This window comes from Pinus tabuliformis, chromosome 7 (genome assembly GCF_031772625.1).
Source record: "Pinus tabuliformis cultivar Carrire ecotype Pingquan chromosome 7, CPIR1, whole genome shotgun sequence".
Taxonomy (NCBI): domain Eukaryota; kingdom Viridiplantae; phylum Streptophyta; class Pinopsida; order Pinales; family Pinaceae; genus Pinus; species Pinus tabuliformis.
The window spans coordinates 1,726,927,209-1,726,944,416 of record NC_142293.1 but is presented as its reverse complement, the minus strand read 5'-3'; the positions used below and the strand labels follow the sequence as shown (position 1 = coordinate 1,726,944,416).

Here is a 17,208-nt window from a genome sequence, read left to right as displayed (position 1 = left end):
ATAGGCGAATGGAACTACTGTCCTGTTCAGACACCGTAGACACATGAACTGACCCTGTTCTTCCTTCTAACTGAAACAGATTTCCTACTTTCTTAGCCTTCATCACTAGTAAGATACCTTTATAAATTTTCATAACTCCACCTTGAATTAGAGTTTTATATCCATTCATATCTAGTGCTCCTAATGAAATTAGATTTTTTCTTAGATTTGGTACATGTCTCACATCAGTTAAAAATTTGGTTGTGCCATCAAACATTTGCAGTTGTATACTTCCTATCCCCACAATATTACATGTGACATCATTACCCATGTACATGAATCCATCATTCACTGATCTATATGTCTTAAACCAGTCTCTATGTATACACATGTGGTTTGATGAACCGGAATCTAGCAACCAATGTTGATCATGATTTGACATATTAACAGAAAATACCTCATCACTCATACCTGAACCAGATACTGAACCTATATCTGTGGTGTTGGCTTCCTTCTTTTCTGTCAACGAGCCTTCTTTAGCAGCCTGCGTTCGCTTCCAGCAATCCTTTTTCAGATGTCCAGCCTTGCCACAATGTCAGCACTTCACCTTTGTCTTCCTTCCTTTGGACTTTGAACGAGAGTCGCTATGCTTTCCCCCGGAGTGTCTCTCTCTTGAGCGACCTCTGGCCATCATTACCTCTGATGTAGAGGTGTCTGCATTCGACCTCTTCCTCGTATCCTCGGACAACAAGGCTCCAACAACATCGTCAAACTCAAGGATGTCTGTTGTACTAAAGCTTATGGAAGTAACAAAGTGATCCCAGGATTCGGGCAATGAACACAATAGAGTTATTGCCTTATCCTCTGAATCAAATTTCACATATAGACTGTCTAATTGCACCAGTAATGTATTAAAAACATTCAGGTGATCATTAATCGAGGTACCTTCTTTCATCCGCAAACCATAAAGCTGCAGCTTCAGGAGAATCCGGTTTGTTAAGGATTTTGTCATATATAGCTTCTCCAACTTCATCCACAAACCAGCTGCAGTCGTCTCTGATACGATGTTAAATAAAACATCATCAGCCAAACATAACCGAATTCCGCTCAAGGCTCTTCCATCCAATTCATTCCACTCATCATCTGTCACGGGGGAAGGCAGTTTGGACCTGCCCAACAACGCCTTTGCCACGCCCTGCTGTACCAGCAGATCATGCATCTTTACCTTCCAGATCTCGAAATTATTTTTGCCATTAAATTTCTCGATTTCGAATCGGGCACTCTGAGTTTTCGCCATCTCGTCTAAAACAAAGAATCTCCAATTTTAATTTAACAAAAAACAAAATTGAATGTCAATAAATGCCTATGCCTCAGATTATCTTCGCCTTTTTAAAAAACAAAATCAACAACCCCCGGTGCTTTTGCTGTTTAAACCTCAGATTTCAAATTAAAAAACAAATGGCGCTTGCTGACCAGCACCTGAACCGCGCCTATTAAAAAACGCTTTAAGTGATGACAAATTGGCGCGAGAATCCCACTCATATGCGCGCCAATCGGCTCATTAGCGCATTGGCGCACTTAATTAAATAAGATTCGCGCTAATTCATTCGTTGGTGCACTTAATTAATTTGTTGGCACGACTGTTATTACTAAACCCACGCCAATCCGCAGCACACCATATACAGTGCATATATTTGATCTATCCACGCAGTTTTAAAAAATATAACTACGCCGTTTTTAAAATATATATATCCACACTGTTTTATAGCATATCCATTCCACGCATCAATCTATATTTCACAACTTACGTTACCTCCACCAGATCGGTTTAATCCGCCACGCACCAGCACCACCAAATCGGTTCTCAAATCCACGCAGCAGTCTTTTAATCCACCACGCACCAGCACCAGATCAGCTTTAATGTAGCCAGCGCTCCATGATGAACTCAATGGAGGCCTCGCTGCACCGTTCAGGATGGCTCTCTACGCACGCAGAGACACCACGCAGCGCCTCCAGGCAGCACCTCCAGGCAGCAAAGAAATGACCTCTACACACAGCAGGCACCAAGCACGTAATACACAGCTCCACGCTTTTGCGCTCCACCTCCAACTGCTCTGATACCAATTGTTGGAGATCAGATGCACAACAAATTGAAAAGCATATACACAACACATCAATCATGCACATAAAGACACAAGAATTTAACGTGGTTCACCCAACCAATCTGGGCTACGTCCACACAACTAAGGCATCAGCAATATTATTAATCAAACATGAGATTACATAAATCAAACTCACACACACCTCTCCGAGCTATCCGTATGACTACCTATTTTATAGCAAGGAGAATCTAACTGCCTCTCACATCAAATTTAGGATGCATTAATTTTCTCCCAACAACCTGGAGCTAATCCAGCAACAGATTTCTATTGTTGTCACACACTGGGATTTTTTCCTATTTCGTCTAAATTAGAAAAATCTCAAAAAGTCCATAATTTAAATAAATTAAATTAGTCTAATTTAATTAGTTTAAAAATATTTTCATAATATGAAATAATATGAAATTTCCACTGTGCTGAAATTCTTCTGACACAATTCCAATATATAACATCTCTTTTGGTATAATAAATAGAAAAAGAACAAGGGAGGCTGCGAAGCAGTGAGTCCCTGCACTAAGTTCAGCCTGCATAATACGTGATGTGTCATAGCTATCCTGGCAAGCTCTTAGTTCATGCTAATCGTAATAGCTTACAACAAAAATGCAGGAGATCTAGTGGAGTAAGTTACTCCCCGCAGATTTGAAGTAGTTCTCAGCAAAAGAGAGTAGACTAGTTCTCAGCAAAAGAGAGTAGACGGTGCGAGCTAAAGCACGGAGCTGCGTAAGCATCAAGGGTATGTTCCTGCAAGAGGGAAGGAATAACACTGACAACGACAGGAGGCCTAAAGCACCCAACATATCACAGAGTATATTGCAGTACTCCAAATATATATACGCGACAGGAGAAACAAATGCGAAACAAATTAACAATACAGCGCTGTTACTGAGAAGCTAAAGTGCTGAAATTGGAACGCTGAGATAGCCAATAGCCACTATGCAACACAAAACTGAACTCTAAAATCAGTAGTCGGCACCCTCACTGCACTGGTTTCTTCACCAAGAAGGCCGTACCTTTATAATTCCTGAACTGAGCAAAACATGTGACATCTATCTCTTCCTTTCAAACATGGAAACCCGTTTTATTTTTAACATTATTTAACCAACCTAACCACTGCTACCATGTATTCCTTGGGATTCAACTTAGCCTTTCATGTAGGACCACGCAGAAAAGCCAAACCACTGACCGAGATCCCAAAACAATAATAAAGCCATTGGAAATAGCATCGTTGACTATATAACAGTGAAACAAAGTTAGGTGCATGAACGACGGTAAAAACAAGGCTGCGCTATTGTATCGCGATAAAATAAGCCCATTATCATACCTAACCATGTGCGATAACTCACCTTATTTTCATTTCTTGATAAATTTCGTGATTGGATTCTATCCGTCAAAGTAATAATATTATAACAGCCAGGTACAGCAATAGGTTTTCACGGCCGATGAAACTACGCTCGCAGCCGCTCATAACGTAATATTTTCCTTTATATTTTAAAATGAAGGAGATTTGTATGGTTAATTATATTGTTGAGGTTTTTTTTAAAATGAACTGTGTAAAGATTTGAAAAGTCCAAAGATATTAGGCATAGTTTATTTAGAAAACTCTCAGCAATTTCTCGTTTAGTCAATAAGGCGCTTGGCTGTATTTATTGTGCGTCGATAAGGATACAAATTTATATTGTAAAATGCTAAAGTCCTCTCTGATGTTAATTTTCCGAGACAAACCAAAGTACTTTGATAAAATTAATAGGGAAAATATGGCCCTATGATAAAATTAACAAAAAAAAACATTGTAATCACCGTTATTTTGATTATAAAAATACTGTACACTAACAAATTATGAAGAATTTATTGTGCGTCGATAAGGATACAAATTTATATTGTAAAATGCTAAAGTCCTCTCTGATGTTAATTTTCCGAGACAAACCAAAGTACTTTGATAAAATTAATAGGGAAAATACGACCCTATGATAAAATTAACAAAAAAAACATTGTAATCACCGTTATTTTGATTATAAAAATACTGTACACTAACAAATTATGAAGAAATTCCAGTGGGCTAATTTTTAATTATAGCTTTTGACTTAAACCGTTCAATGTCGTAAAGAAAGTAAAGAAATTTAATAGTACTGTATAAAAATTGCGTTTTTTTGGGGTTAAGATTGCAACTGAAGATTTCAACGATACTTCGCGTGAGGTGTAACTTTCACGACGAGGCCACACGTTACACAGGAGACATGTGATCGACATGCATGCAGCAACGTGTTTGTACGCAGCAACGTGTTTGTACGGAACGTGGGAAACAAGGCCAAGTAAAGGATGAACGATTTTGCAAATTGATCTATGAAGGAGGGTCAACCATGGCTCTCCAGAGCCGCAACACACTGCGAGAACCACCATGGCTCTCCAAATCTGCAACACTTGTGCCAGAAACATGGCTCTCCAGACCTGAAACATGGCTCTCCAGACCTGCAAAACACTGCCAGGGTCTAGTCTAGTCTAGTCTTACTGTTTACTCAGGGTTTTCGTGTACTTAGGAGGAAGGGTATAAATGGCCAGGTTACCAGTGCGGCTAGCGGCTTATTGGTGACCACTTGCAGGTGTAATCCTCAAGCAGAGAAAGGAAACTGAGAACTCAGTTAATTCGTTACGGTTTTTAAAATTCCTTACGTTTGAAAACAATGGCAATCGATTTTCTTGGCTTCGTTACAGGCGGGTTTCACATAGCTGTTCACTTCACGCTATTGCTGCTCGACTTCTCCGGAATTTTTTGCTCACCAAGCTGGAGTTCCTAGCCTTCACAGACCCAGGTTCCAACTGCGTATTTTTCTGTTCCTAGCTATGATTTCGGGTTATGGATGTTGGTTAGGGTGGATGCCTTTGGGTCTGTAAGAAATGAATGTAATTCGATATGGATTGGCGGTACAGAAACGGGAATTTTAGTTTTAGACAGGATATTGTTAGCAGCATGGCAGGAGAAGGCGAGGGAACAAGTAAGAAACGCAGTAGAGCGATCACGGATACGACGCCCGCAGATGCAAATCAGTGTGAAGACGATATCGATCTCAATCTTTCCAGGCATAATTTACTTCTTTCAGTTAGCATTCCTCATATTCTACACCTTTTTATCGTCGTCGCTATAATTGCATTGATTTTCTTTGTAAAATTCAGCGACATCAAAGGTATCATCACGACCCTGCAGCAGTTTAGAGATAAGGCTCAAAAGGATGGACAGAAGAAAACTGAGCAGATAATCAAATGGTAACACGCCGCTTTGATTTCCGAGAATTTTTATATTCCTTCATATTCTTCAAAAGCTTTTGAATTTTTTTTCCTTCGATCTTTATCTGTTTGATTTGAATTTTGCATAAATATTTTCCAGAAATATGTGTAAGTAGCATCGAATGCTCTGTACACTGTAGATGCATGTAAATTAAGTATTCATAGCTTATTATCTCTAAGCGCTAAAGAAAGCTCATCATACGATCCTTTTGATTTGAATTTTGCAGAAATATTTTCCAAATTTGAAGATGAAAGGGAAAAGCTACTCATTCGATACGAACAGCAGCGTGAGAGCAGCGTGAGAGCGTCCTTCAGCTTTCCCAGGCTGTTTGCAGCAATTGTGTTCACTCGGATCCTTGAGTGCGCTCAGGGCAGTAATCTGAAGGAAACTTGGAGGATCCTCTCGGACCAAAGGCTTCTTCTTGCGTTCGGCCGGCAAATTATTGTTGCCTCTGCCGCCTCTACCTCTGCCTCTGCCGCCTTGTCTTTGAAGGTGATGGACACAATTTCACCCGCTTCCCCGTCTTTTGGTTCTTGGGCTGTCTCGATCCTCCTGGTTTCCTCCACCAAAGCGCCACCAAAGCGCACTGGGTGCTCACACCTTCATCAACCAGTATCTTTGTCTCTGTCTCGGCATCTGCTTTGAGTCTGCATAGTAGATCTCGCACGGAACAATTCATCAACAGACACACGGTTGAATTAATGCTAGGAAGGGAATAATGCCAGTCGGGGGAGGGGCGCATCGGCTTTGCATCTGCCTCTGTTACTATTGCTGATGGTGGTTAATCCACTGGTTCTTCAACGGCTTCAACGACTGAAACTAGTGGGGGTTTTGCGCAGAGAGGTGTTGATATTGGGGATCCGACTCTGGTGAGCGGGTAGGCGGTGGTTCATGACACCTCCCGCCATGCACGGACACCTGCACAACACCTGTTAAGATCACCTGCACAACACCTGTTCAGATCAAACCGTATCAAACCTTAGCATATGCCTGTTTGCAGATAATACGAATTGACATACGAATTGACGAATTAATGTTAGCATTAACATCAGACCGCTGACGGTCAGGCAGAATGAACTGGGCCTAAATAGCAATTTAGCCTATGCTCGGGCCTCTTCCGCCTCGGGAAGAGGCCAAATAAGATGGCAAAGGTTCAGGGCGGAATAGAACTTTGGCTATGTGCGCACATCACCGCACAACACATTTCCAAACTTTGGACTAATGACCGAATAACCCTCGCCAGCGACTACAAACTAATGCTATATCGCACCCGAACGATTACTATAGTCCCTGCCGAATGCCAGATGGCAGGGACTAATAAGAAAATTCATCAAACCCAATCACAGTATAAATGACCTATCCAGATAATAACAAAGAAATTCGTCAAACTCAATTACAATATAGACGACCTATCAATAACCTATCGGAATAATAAATACATTAACATGAAATAGTTAAAAAGTACATTATTATTTTTAAATTATTTTATAAAATATATTAAAGTAAACCCAATCACAATATAAATGACCTAATGTGAGATACTAAGTACATAAAGAAAGAAATTCCTCAAACCCAATTACAATATAGGTCATATAGATGACTTATCGAGGTAATAAGTACACAAACATGAAATAGTTAAAATAGTTGAAGAGTTCAATATTATTTTAAAATTATTTCTTATAAAATATAATAAATTAAAATGGTAATTTTTTTTAAATAAATTTTAATTATAAATATGGAAACCCCTCCTCATTCACGTAAACATTATACTTATGTTTGATTTTATTATTATAATTTAAATAAATAGAATGAAATTGTAAAATAAGTTTAAAATTAAATTTGATATTTTATGAAAATGGTATGATATTTGTATAAATTTATAATAAAATATTTATATGCGGTTTAGAATTGGGATTAAAATAATAATTATAATAGTTTTTGTTTTGTAATCAATTTTTTTTTAAGAAACATTGGATATTATTTCAAACAAATAATTGTAGATTTTGATTTTTAAAATATTTTGAAATTTGCAAAAATTAAGTTATTCTAATTATTAAATTTAAAATAGTTCAGTTAAATAATTTAAATAACTAATAAATATTAATACATATAAAAACATTTAACACGATATAATCTATATTATCAAAATTTAAAAACCATAAAAAAATAATTAAATTATAATTTTGTTTTAAATTATTATTAAAATTAAACAATATTTTCATTAAATTAAAAAATATTATTTGTTTTACTTTATAATATTATTACATATACTTAGTTATAATGCCCTATCAATATTACACAATATAACTTTTACCCTTTTCAAAATAAAATTAATTATTTTCAAAACCTCATATATTTTTTATTAAATATATATAAATTTTAAAAAAAGAAAAATTCTATATAATTTATCATGATCCCTGTATTCATGAAATTAGGTACAACCACTTGAGATCACTTACCAATTCAATTAAAGAACATAACCCAAAAATCCGAGAGAATTAAACTTATCCCATCAAAGAACCTAACCCCGAAAAGTTGTTAAGCTTAAAAAAATATCATATTATAAAATGTACATTTGGGAATATGCAGTTAGCCTAACACTTCTAGGTAGGGAAAACATACTAATATATACATCCGAGTTCGAATTTTGCTAATTAAAAAGGGTTTTGAATTTTTTTTATTTTTCGGTATGTAAGACTCAACCATATGCTACTTATCTATCTTGAAAATGACGTTGTTTTCGGAAAATGACTCACCCATATGTTAAGCATCTATTTTGAAAATGAAGTAACGAATATAAGAGTAGTGAGTTACAATTTTGTCTAGAAATTAATGAATTTTTTTGTGAAATTTTTGAGAAAATTCTCAAGAAACTTTTAAAAATTTAAATTATAATTACTAAACTTTATAATATTGAATCATCTTTATAATAATTATAATTACTAAACTTTATAATATTGAATCATCTTTATTATAAAGAACGGTTCAAACACTCTAACGGTTAAATTTTTTGAAAATTAATTCTTTGTCCAATTCCAACCAGCAAAAGTGTAGCCTTGGTAGAAGCCGGCTACGTCTAATTTTCTGGTGCGTTTACAGTGTATAAGCCTATTGAACGTGAATAGTTTAAACCAGAAGCTCTCTTACAATTTTGAAATATACAGACCTCTCGGGATAAAAATATTACTTAAATAAAAAAGGCCGATTAAAAAACATGCCATTAAATATTTATATTTCTCTATTAACAATTGAGACTTGTGCTATGCTAAAATGGGTGATGCAACTCATCATCACAACTGTAGCTGCGTAATTACATTCAGATTCTTATATAATTCCGTGCATTCAAATCTAATGTATACCATCACTATATATAAATAAAAAAAAAATAAATAAAAAAAAAAAAGAAAAAAAAAAAAAAAAACCAACCTTATTTCCAAGAAAATCATTATTGGGCAAATACAATGTATATAGAAACAAGGATTCTAACATAATTAATTGAGTTTTCATACATGCCATGGGCTACTAGACGTTCAAGCAAACAAAAGGGTTAAACTCACTGGACAAAAGTTTTATAAAAATGAAAGGAATGCTATACCATTGCTAGAAATATGATATTTACAAGCGTTTTGAATGGCTGGAAATAAATCCTCTAGTGCCAATAGCGTTGCCAGTATCTTTATGGAAGCATGTTTTCCAAGAAGAAAAAGACAGGCGAGCTGGGAACGAGAGGCAGCGTGACATTTTTTTGTTACATTTTTGGTTACATCTGACGCGGAGTGATCGCGTATGAAAATAAAGAAGTCGCCAAGTAAACCAATCCAACGGTTGCAAGGAAATAGGTCTGCCATGCTACTACATTGCTGGCCATAGTGATCCAGATGCCCAGTGTTTCTGTCACGGAACGGCGGCCTTCTGATATCAGGTGTTCAAAATCTCCCTTCATAAGGATTTCCTCGAGACAAACCACAGCCGATACCATCAACGCAAACGACTGCGATACGAAAGGAAGTGAGAAATTTTGGAATGCTAGGTTAGCCAGTGGGAGAAGCAGTCCATGGATTGCACAGGCTAATATGGTGAAATCAGAGCCCAAAATGATGCGGCCTCTGCTTACTCCTCCTGGCCTTTCGCCACTGGTCCAGAATGCTGACATAACCGTAGTAACGAGAAGAAAGACGATTAAGTTCAAAGAACGTGGAATTATCCCGTGCTGATATAACATAAAAGTGAACATTGCACCGAAAACCAAGCAGGTGATGCGGAGAAGAGCAATACCAGAAGGATAAAGCACTGAGATCTTAACTGCCATTGCCCCCAAAAATCCACATACCACCATAAATCTTGTCATGGTGGGAAAATATAATCTGTTTTGGGGGTCAAGTAGTATGGTGAGCGATGTTATAGGAAAACCTATACATAGCAGCAACCATTGTAGCAGAAGGGTATGCCCGCCCCGTTGGAAGTATAATTGGCTCAACAGCTTCCCAGCCAAAAATCCCAAAATCCAAGCAACAAAACAAATGCAAACCACCAACCATTGCAGCCTTCGCTTATTTTTAAAAGATATAATGCCACTGCGATTTACTGTTTCAGAATTGATTTGAGCTGTTCGCTCTCCCTCTCCCTCCATTTTATCGTATGACAAGAAACCTGCGAAATCCTCCTTCCAAACTGCGAGTGATATTGATCAGAATATGTTCTCCAGTATAAATCTCCAGTTAATTACTTGAAGGTGAGATTCTCATCATGACCTAATAAAAATATAAGGCCTACAGTTGTTCGTTCAAACGGTTATATTGATCCTGCTTCTTCGTTGGGTGGCCAGTTCTTCATCCAAACTGTTATTTTAATTTCTGTTTCTCTGTTGTGATTTCTCTTTCCAAACTGTTATTTTAGTTTCTGTTTATTTGTTGTGCTTTCTCCTCATAAACTGTTTTCTTGTTTGTTTTCGTTGGGTAGTATTTCTTGAATTTTAAAACGTTACATGTATCTTTCAGTTTTTGATTTTCTTTCTGTCCTAACAAAACACAAATTTTATGAGGTTTAGTAATGTTTCAGCTTATTTTCAACTAATTTCAACTTTACACAGGGAGCCGAAAGACCAATGCTTATTGTGTTCTTCTGAATTTATTCCTACGCATCCACATCCCCAATCTCGACCGTTGTAGGAGAATCTGTTTGAAACAGAGTAACAGAATCTGAATTGATCGGAATTTTTTTTGTTATAATTTTTTTATACACTTTCCTTGATTTATTAAATATACATTTTTAATTTTAACGATAATATCAAATTTAAATTCAGATCTGTTTATATGTATATATGATTTAATTGTAAGGTAGTATTTTTTTATATTTATAATAATAATTACTAGATTGTAAAATTTAGACAAATCGTTATTATATTTTTAATATTTATTGTACTTCTCTATAAAATCAAATTTTACCAAAATCTAATAGATTTATACACATAGTTGTGTTGACTTAAATTTTAATAAATGTTATTGGAGTGGTCATATCACTTTCTTGGTGGTGTTGCATTGATTATAGAGAAGCTATATGGAGAGTTTTAACAAATACGATTAACAAAAAACTAATCATAGAACATTTAAATTATATTTTTATACCATGCAAATGTACATCCTAGGGAGCCTTTAATATTGTCTTTGAATCTATGTAAATAAAATCATGGCCTATAAACATGTTCGAGATGAAGTATACACATCATAAGTTAACTATTCCATGATTCTGAAATTAATTATACATTTTAAATTAATGAAATGAAAAAATGGTATATATATATATATTAAAATTATAAATTTGTTGTATATATAACGAGCTATTATTGTGACTAGAAACTCGTGGGTTTTTACTTTTGGATTTGTTGTCAATCCAATCCGGGGCAAGTGCAATCTGCAGTCAGGTTTGCTGATATTAGGTGCACACATTCCTTATCTTTTTCTAATACATATTTGCTCATATATTTTCAAGTATGAATATTTCACCACAGCTACCAAATATTACAAAAGGTAAAAGAAGCTAGGAAGAAGGAAAATGGGCAATAATCAGAAATAGAAAAGCCTTTATTCGAGATAGAGACCGGAAAGATAGTAATAAATAGCAATTCAACATGCTCTGGATTCTTTCTTGGAACTGTCAGAGTTTTCCATGGAACAAAGGCCCCAAGCTAAGTTGGATCTCAAATGATGTTGATATTATTTTTCTTGTTGAAACTTGGGAGCATGAAGAATCTAAGGTCCCTAACAGAGATGGTTTTACGCTATGGTCTACCTGGAACAAGCAATCCTCTCGTAGAGGCATTGGGGGAATAGCTTCTTACATTAAGAAGAACATCTCCCCCCATGCTAGGATTTATAAAAATGACCCTTACAACCAATATAGTTGGATAGAGATCACTGACATCAATAATAAAAGGACCTACATAGAAATATGTTATTTCCCCCCCATCAATCCTAACTTCTATAAGAAAAATAATGTAGATAAAAATAGTCCTTACAATTGCTCAGAGAATGGTATTTATAACCTAAGGAATGAAGGTAATATCCTTTTAATAGGTGACTTTAATGCTCGAACTCCAAGCAACCAAACTATTATTCTAAGAAATCATTCCAACCCTAATTGTCTTTGGTTAGATGAAGACCCTACTCTGGCTAGTAGGTACAAAAGGAGCTCTGAAGACCTCAGGAAGAATTTGTTTGGGTTAGAGCTAGTTAAGCTCTGCAATGCTCAGGATCTCATAATTTGCAACGGTCTAAAGAAGTGGCCCAACTGTAGCCAGATGACCTACATCCATGGGCTTGGTAGCAGTGTGGTAGACTATGTTATTCCGATTTCCCTTTATACAATGAAATAATAAATCTTAACATCTTAAACGATCACGAGCCTGACTCTGATCATGGGCCTTTAATTATAACTCTTAATTTTGTCATGCATAGAGATCCCATGAAAATAATCCTTATAGCTAAAAGAACTTAATTTTTGATAGAAATAAAAACAATATCTTTCTAAATTAATTAAAAACTAATTTCCTTCCATTATCTAGTATAGACAACATAGAAGACCTCTATCATAATTTTACTACAACCCTCTCATATTCTATTAACAAGTTCTCAAATGAGGTTTCAAATAAAAAAAGAAATAGCAAAACCAACCCATGGTATGACAAAGATTGTAAGAGTGTGAGGAGAGAAATTAAGGAAGTTGTTGATGAATCTCTTAAAATGGGCAAGATAAAAATATACAAAGCCCTAACTAAAAGGAAAAAGAGGTAGTACATTCGTAAAAGACAAGAGAATCTCTTACACCTCTCTAAGGTAGCTCCTAAAAAAATTTGGCAGCAGATTCTGAATAGGAAAACTAAAGATAATATTAAAATTGCTTTACACGATTTGAATTCCTATTTTTAAAAGCTTTATGAATCTCCAGATGTCATGAATATCTTTGAAACAATGCTCACAACGAAAGAATTCTTCTCATTAGAAGACATTGATTTTGGGGTTAATTGCCTGGCAAATGGGAAAGCTAAGCACATTAAAGGTTACTAGGTAGAAATCTTAAAAAATGGAGGTCTTGTCCTCATCCCCCACATTCACAAGCTTTTCAATCAAGCAGTCAAGCAAGGGTTCCCTAAACAATGGATTGAGAGCCTCATTATCACTATTTTTAAAAGTGGGGATACAAATAACCCCTCTAGTTATTGGACAATCATGATCAGCCCTCTCTCAGCCAAGTTATATGGTATTATTTTGGAAAATAAGTTGAGCATATGGCTTGAAAGTGAAGGTAAGCGGGCTAAAGGCCAAGAAGGTTTTAGAAGGCATCACTCAACAACAGGCCACCTCGTTACACTTAGGATCATTGTGGAGGAATGTCATAATGATAAATCCAATATCTTTTGTTGCTTTGTGGACTTTAGAAATTCTTTCGGTACGGTTCTTAGAAACAACCTTTGGAACAAATTAGAAGAGCTAAAGGTTCCTTTTGAGTTGAGAGCTACTGCTATAAGGTTATACAAGAATGTAATTGCCAAGTTAAAGAGCAATGAGGGGTGGTCAAAAGATATCAAGTGCAATATCAGAGTTAAACAAGGTTGCCCCCTCTCCCCTACCCTATTTGGCATTTACATCGACAAGCTAGAAGGTTGTTTAGAGGAAGCAAGATGTGCTGGCACGATCTTAGCTGAAATAGTCATCATCCTTCTTCTCTACGCTGACGATATTGTTCTTCTCATAGGTGCCCATCTGATCTTGATAAGCAACTTAGGCTTCTTAAGGATTTCTGCTCTATCATGGATATGATTGTTAACACTGACAAAAAAAAAGTTATGATTATCAAATCCAAGAATGACACTTACACTAACTTTATGTATGACAATAATAACTTGGAGGAAGTGTCTTCTTACAAGTACCTAGGAATTGATATTCATCACAAGCTCAACTGGAACTATAGCAATGAGAAAAGGATTAATGGGGGGTGGAAAGCTTATTTTGGTCTTGATAATAATTTTAAAATGGCAAACCTCATAATGTGGGATAAAAAGAAGTTCCTCTTTGAAACTTTAGTCACTCCAGTTATCTTATATGGATGTGAGGTCTGGGGTTGTAGCATCTCTAGAGAATCTCGGAGAAGGATTGAGCAAATCCAGAAGCGTTTTGTAACGTATAACCAAAAAAGTAAAAGCAACACACCCTATCCTATTCTCCTTATAGAAGTAGGCCTTTCCCCTATCGAGAGCCTAGCTATGACTAAGCTTCTGGTGTACACGCACAAACTCAATAACATAGGAGACCATATAATTCCTAAGCTAGCTTTAAATTCCAACCAAAACCACCTAAGGCTCAAGCGGGGGTGGTATAAGGACATGAGGGCCTGGTTAAACCATTGGGAGATCAACGAGAATGATGCATTGCAAAACATTAATAACATTAAAAATATTGTTACTTCTAAGTTCAAAGAAAAAATGTGGTGTGAGAAAGATTTAGCAGCTAAAAGAAAATTAAATAAGAAGGTCATCAACCGCACCCTAGAAGATCAAAAGTATCTCTCTGTTTTAACTAGCTCAAAAAAGAAAACTGATATAGCAAAGACTAGGAAGAACTCTCATGAGCTCCATAGTGAAACAGGTCGTTGGGTAGTTCCTAAAACACCATGGATGGAAAGGATCTGCCATCTCTGTGAGAATAGGAACATTGAGGATGAAAACCACTTCCTCTTGGAGTGCCCCGCATACAACCAGATTAGATCTCAGTTTCATAATCTCTGTCGCAATACTAACCTTCCTAGCCTTTTACAATGTAAAAATTATAGTGAGCTCGAGAGGCTTCTCTCTAAGCTTTTTGAGCATAAGAATAAAATCTTAAATCAAACTAAATATTTTGTTTTTTTAGGTCCGATAGACCAAATTTGGTCTCAGTGGACGTTAACCATCGTCTTCATCATCATATAATAAAGTTTATATAATATAAAACTAAGAGATAATATTGTTTTGAGATAATGTTTATTCCATACGAATAAGTGTATTATTGTGGTTTAGAATTCCTAATATTAAATAATTTATGAAAATTACTCATAGTAATAAATTATGATGAAAGTATTGACAAATTCAAAAACAAAATCAAGGAATTTATATATCATTAATTAAATATAATAAAGATTCAAATTAAAATATATTTAGAATTATAAAATTATATTATATTAAAATTAAAAAAAAAAAAAAAAATTGTTAATTCATAATTGTGATTATAAAAATAGTTTAAATATTATTAAAGAATTATTTATAATTAATTATGAATAAAAAGGTTTTAGATACCCAAAAGATTTTAGATTCTAAATATATCTGCAAGATACGTTAAATTTTAATTTCTTTTGGATTTTTACCATTTATATGGATATTTTTGAACTCACCTTAAAATTAAGGAAAAATATTTTTTGGGCTACTAAAAGTGGGAAACTACTTTTTCTTTGGAAATAAAATAAAGGAAATAGATAAAAAAACAAACTTTTTGAAAAAACGTTGTGATACTTACAATTAGTTTATTTATTTAAAAACAAATAAAATTAAAAATTTTAAACGGATATAAACATTAAACTTTCTTAAAACATTTTTTTCCAATTTTAATAAAAAATTTAAATGTTTTTTAAAAAACTTAATTTTCCACCTTTAAATTCACAATTATTTGTAATATAAATGACCTGAAATAAAAGAATAAAATTTAATAAAGAATGAAAAATCTTCAAACTTGGGCCCACAATAAATATATATTTAAGGATTAAAATTAATATTTTTTTTTTGAATTTTCAATTACTTTACATATATGAATGAGCTTCTGATATGTGTTATTAGATCTAGGTAAAGACGTAGAGGTATAGAATAGTTTACGAGCTTCTGATATGTGTTATTAGATCCAGGTAAAGACGTAGAGGTATAGAATAGTTTACAGTGATATTGAATTCGAGCTAGAATTCGAGCTAGAGGCGAAAGGTTAATATATATTTGGGTGAAGAACTAGGGAAAAATCAAATCTATAAAAGTTTATAGAAGTTTAATTTATATCTAGAAAATTCTAGGTAGGAAGTTTAAGATAGTCCATAGAAGCTTATATATTTGGGCAAATGTAAGTGAGGTAAAATCAACATTTGTTTTTAAGTAACAGTCTCTCTATTGAATGGTCTGCGATGAATAGTCTGGCCCCTCTCTTGAATGGTTTACGGTGAATAGTTTGTGCTTTCTATTGAAAATCTTGCAGTGAATGGTGTGTGATTTATATCTATTAAACAGTCTGTAGTGAATGTTGTTGTTCTTTCTATGGTACTGAATTGTCTACGGTGATATCAAACCACATGCTATTGAATGGTTTCCATGGTATTTAATGGCCCGTGGTTATTCTTCAAATCTTTATTTTAACCCATTTGGTATTGGACGGTCTGCGGTGAAATATGTAGTGATAACGAATGGTGATTTTGAGCGGAGATGGTGAATGGTCTATGCTAGAAATATTTTCAGTGATCCTGAATGGATTTTAAACCTATGTATAGAAATACATAGAAACCATCAGGATATAGCTGCAAAGCAAATCGTCAGTGAGACAAGTAACACTCTGATTTTTAAAGAAGTAGATGCAAGTGATATTCATGTGTCATGATGTTTTTTCCGTTCTTAATGAAAATGGGTTTATACTTTATAGTTCATAAATAAGGTGATTAAGTATCTCTCTATTTGTTTATTCTACTTTCATGTCATATATGCCAAAACTTCAATGTTTTAAGGGGAGGCTGAATAATGTCACTTTAGATAGTTTTTATGAACATATAAAAACATTAAGAAAAAGAGAAGTGAGATTTCAAAAGAAAAAGAGAGAAGTGAAATTTCAATTAGACTTATATTTTATGCTTGATAACAAATTTATATTGGTAAAGGATATTATAGAGAAAAAATATTAAGGGTTTAAGACTTAGTTGTCAGTGATGGAGCTGTAAAACAAATATTTAAAAAATATAAACAATTATTCTAAGTCAAAGAAATAAACAATATGTGATATGGGATGAAAGAGATGAAAAACCAATTAACAATTTGGCTACAGGTAGTAAAGAAAATAAACTAGATATTATTTCCATAAAAAAGGAAATCATAAGTTAATTGAGTTGGATCATGAGTGTAACTAAAGAGCCTTGAATCTCATAATTGTTAATATAAAAGAGCATTAAGATGAGGACACACTAGCAATAGTAACAAAAGAACTAAAAGTAAGTTAGAACAATTATCAAACATAAAGA

At 34.7% G+C, this 17,208-nt stretch overlaps 1 protein-coding gene across 1 annotated transcript; it reads right to left on the bottom strand.

Annotated features, from left to right (window-relative positions):
- Positions 1 to 9,178: 9,178 nt before the first annotated feature.
- Positions 9,179 to 9,727, bottom strand: LOC149255226 (purine permease 3-like). The gene has a single exon (XM_089454984.1). The coding sequence runs from the start codon at positions 9,725 to 9,727 to the stop codon at positions 9,179 to 9,181; it is 549 nt and encodes a 182-aa protein (XP_089311110.1).
- Between the last annotated feature and the right edge of the window lie 7,481 nt (positions 9,728 to 17,208).

Excerpts from the sequence above, each read along its gene's own strand:
- LOC149255226 (XM_089454984.1), bottom strand. The coding sequence starts at position 9,727 with ATGGCAGTTAAGATCTCAGTGCTTTATCCTTCTGGTATTGCTCTTCTC.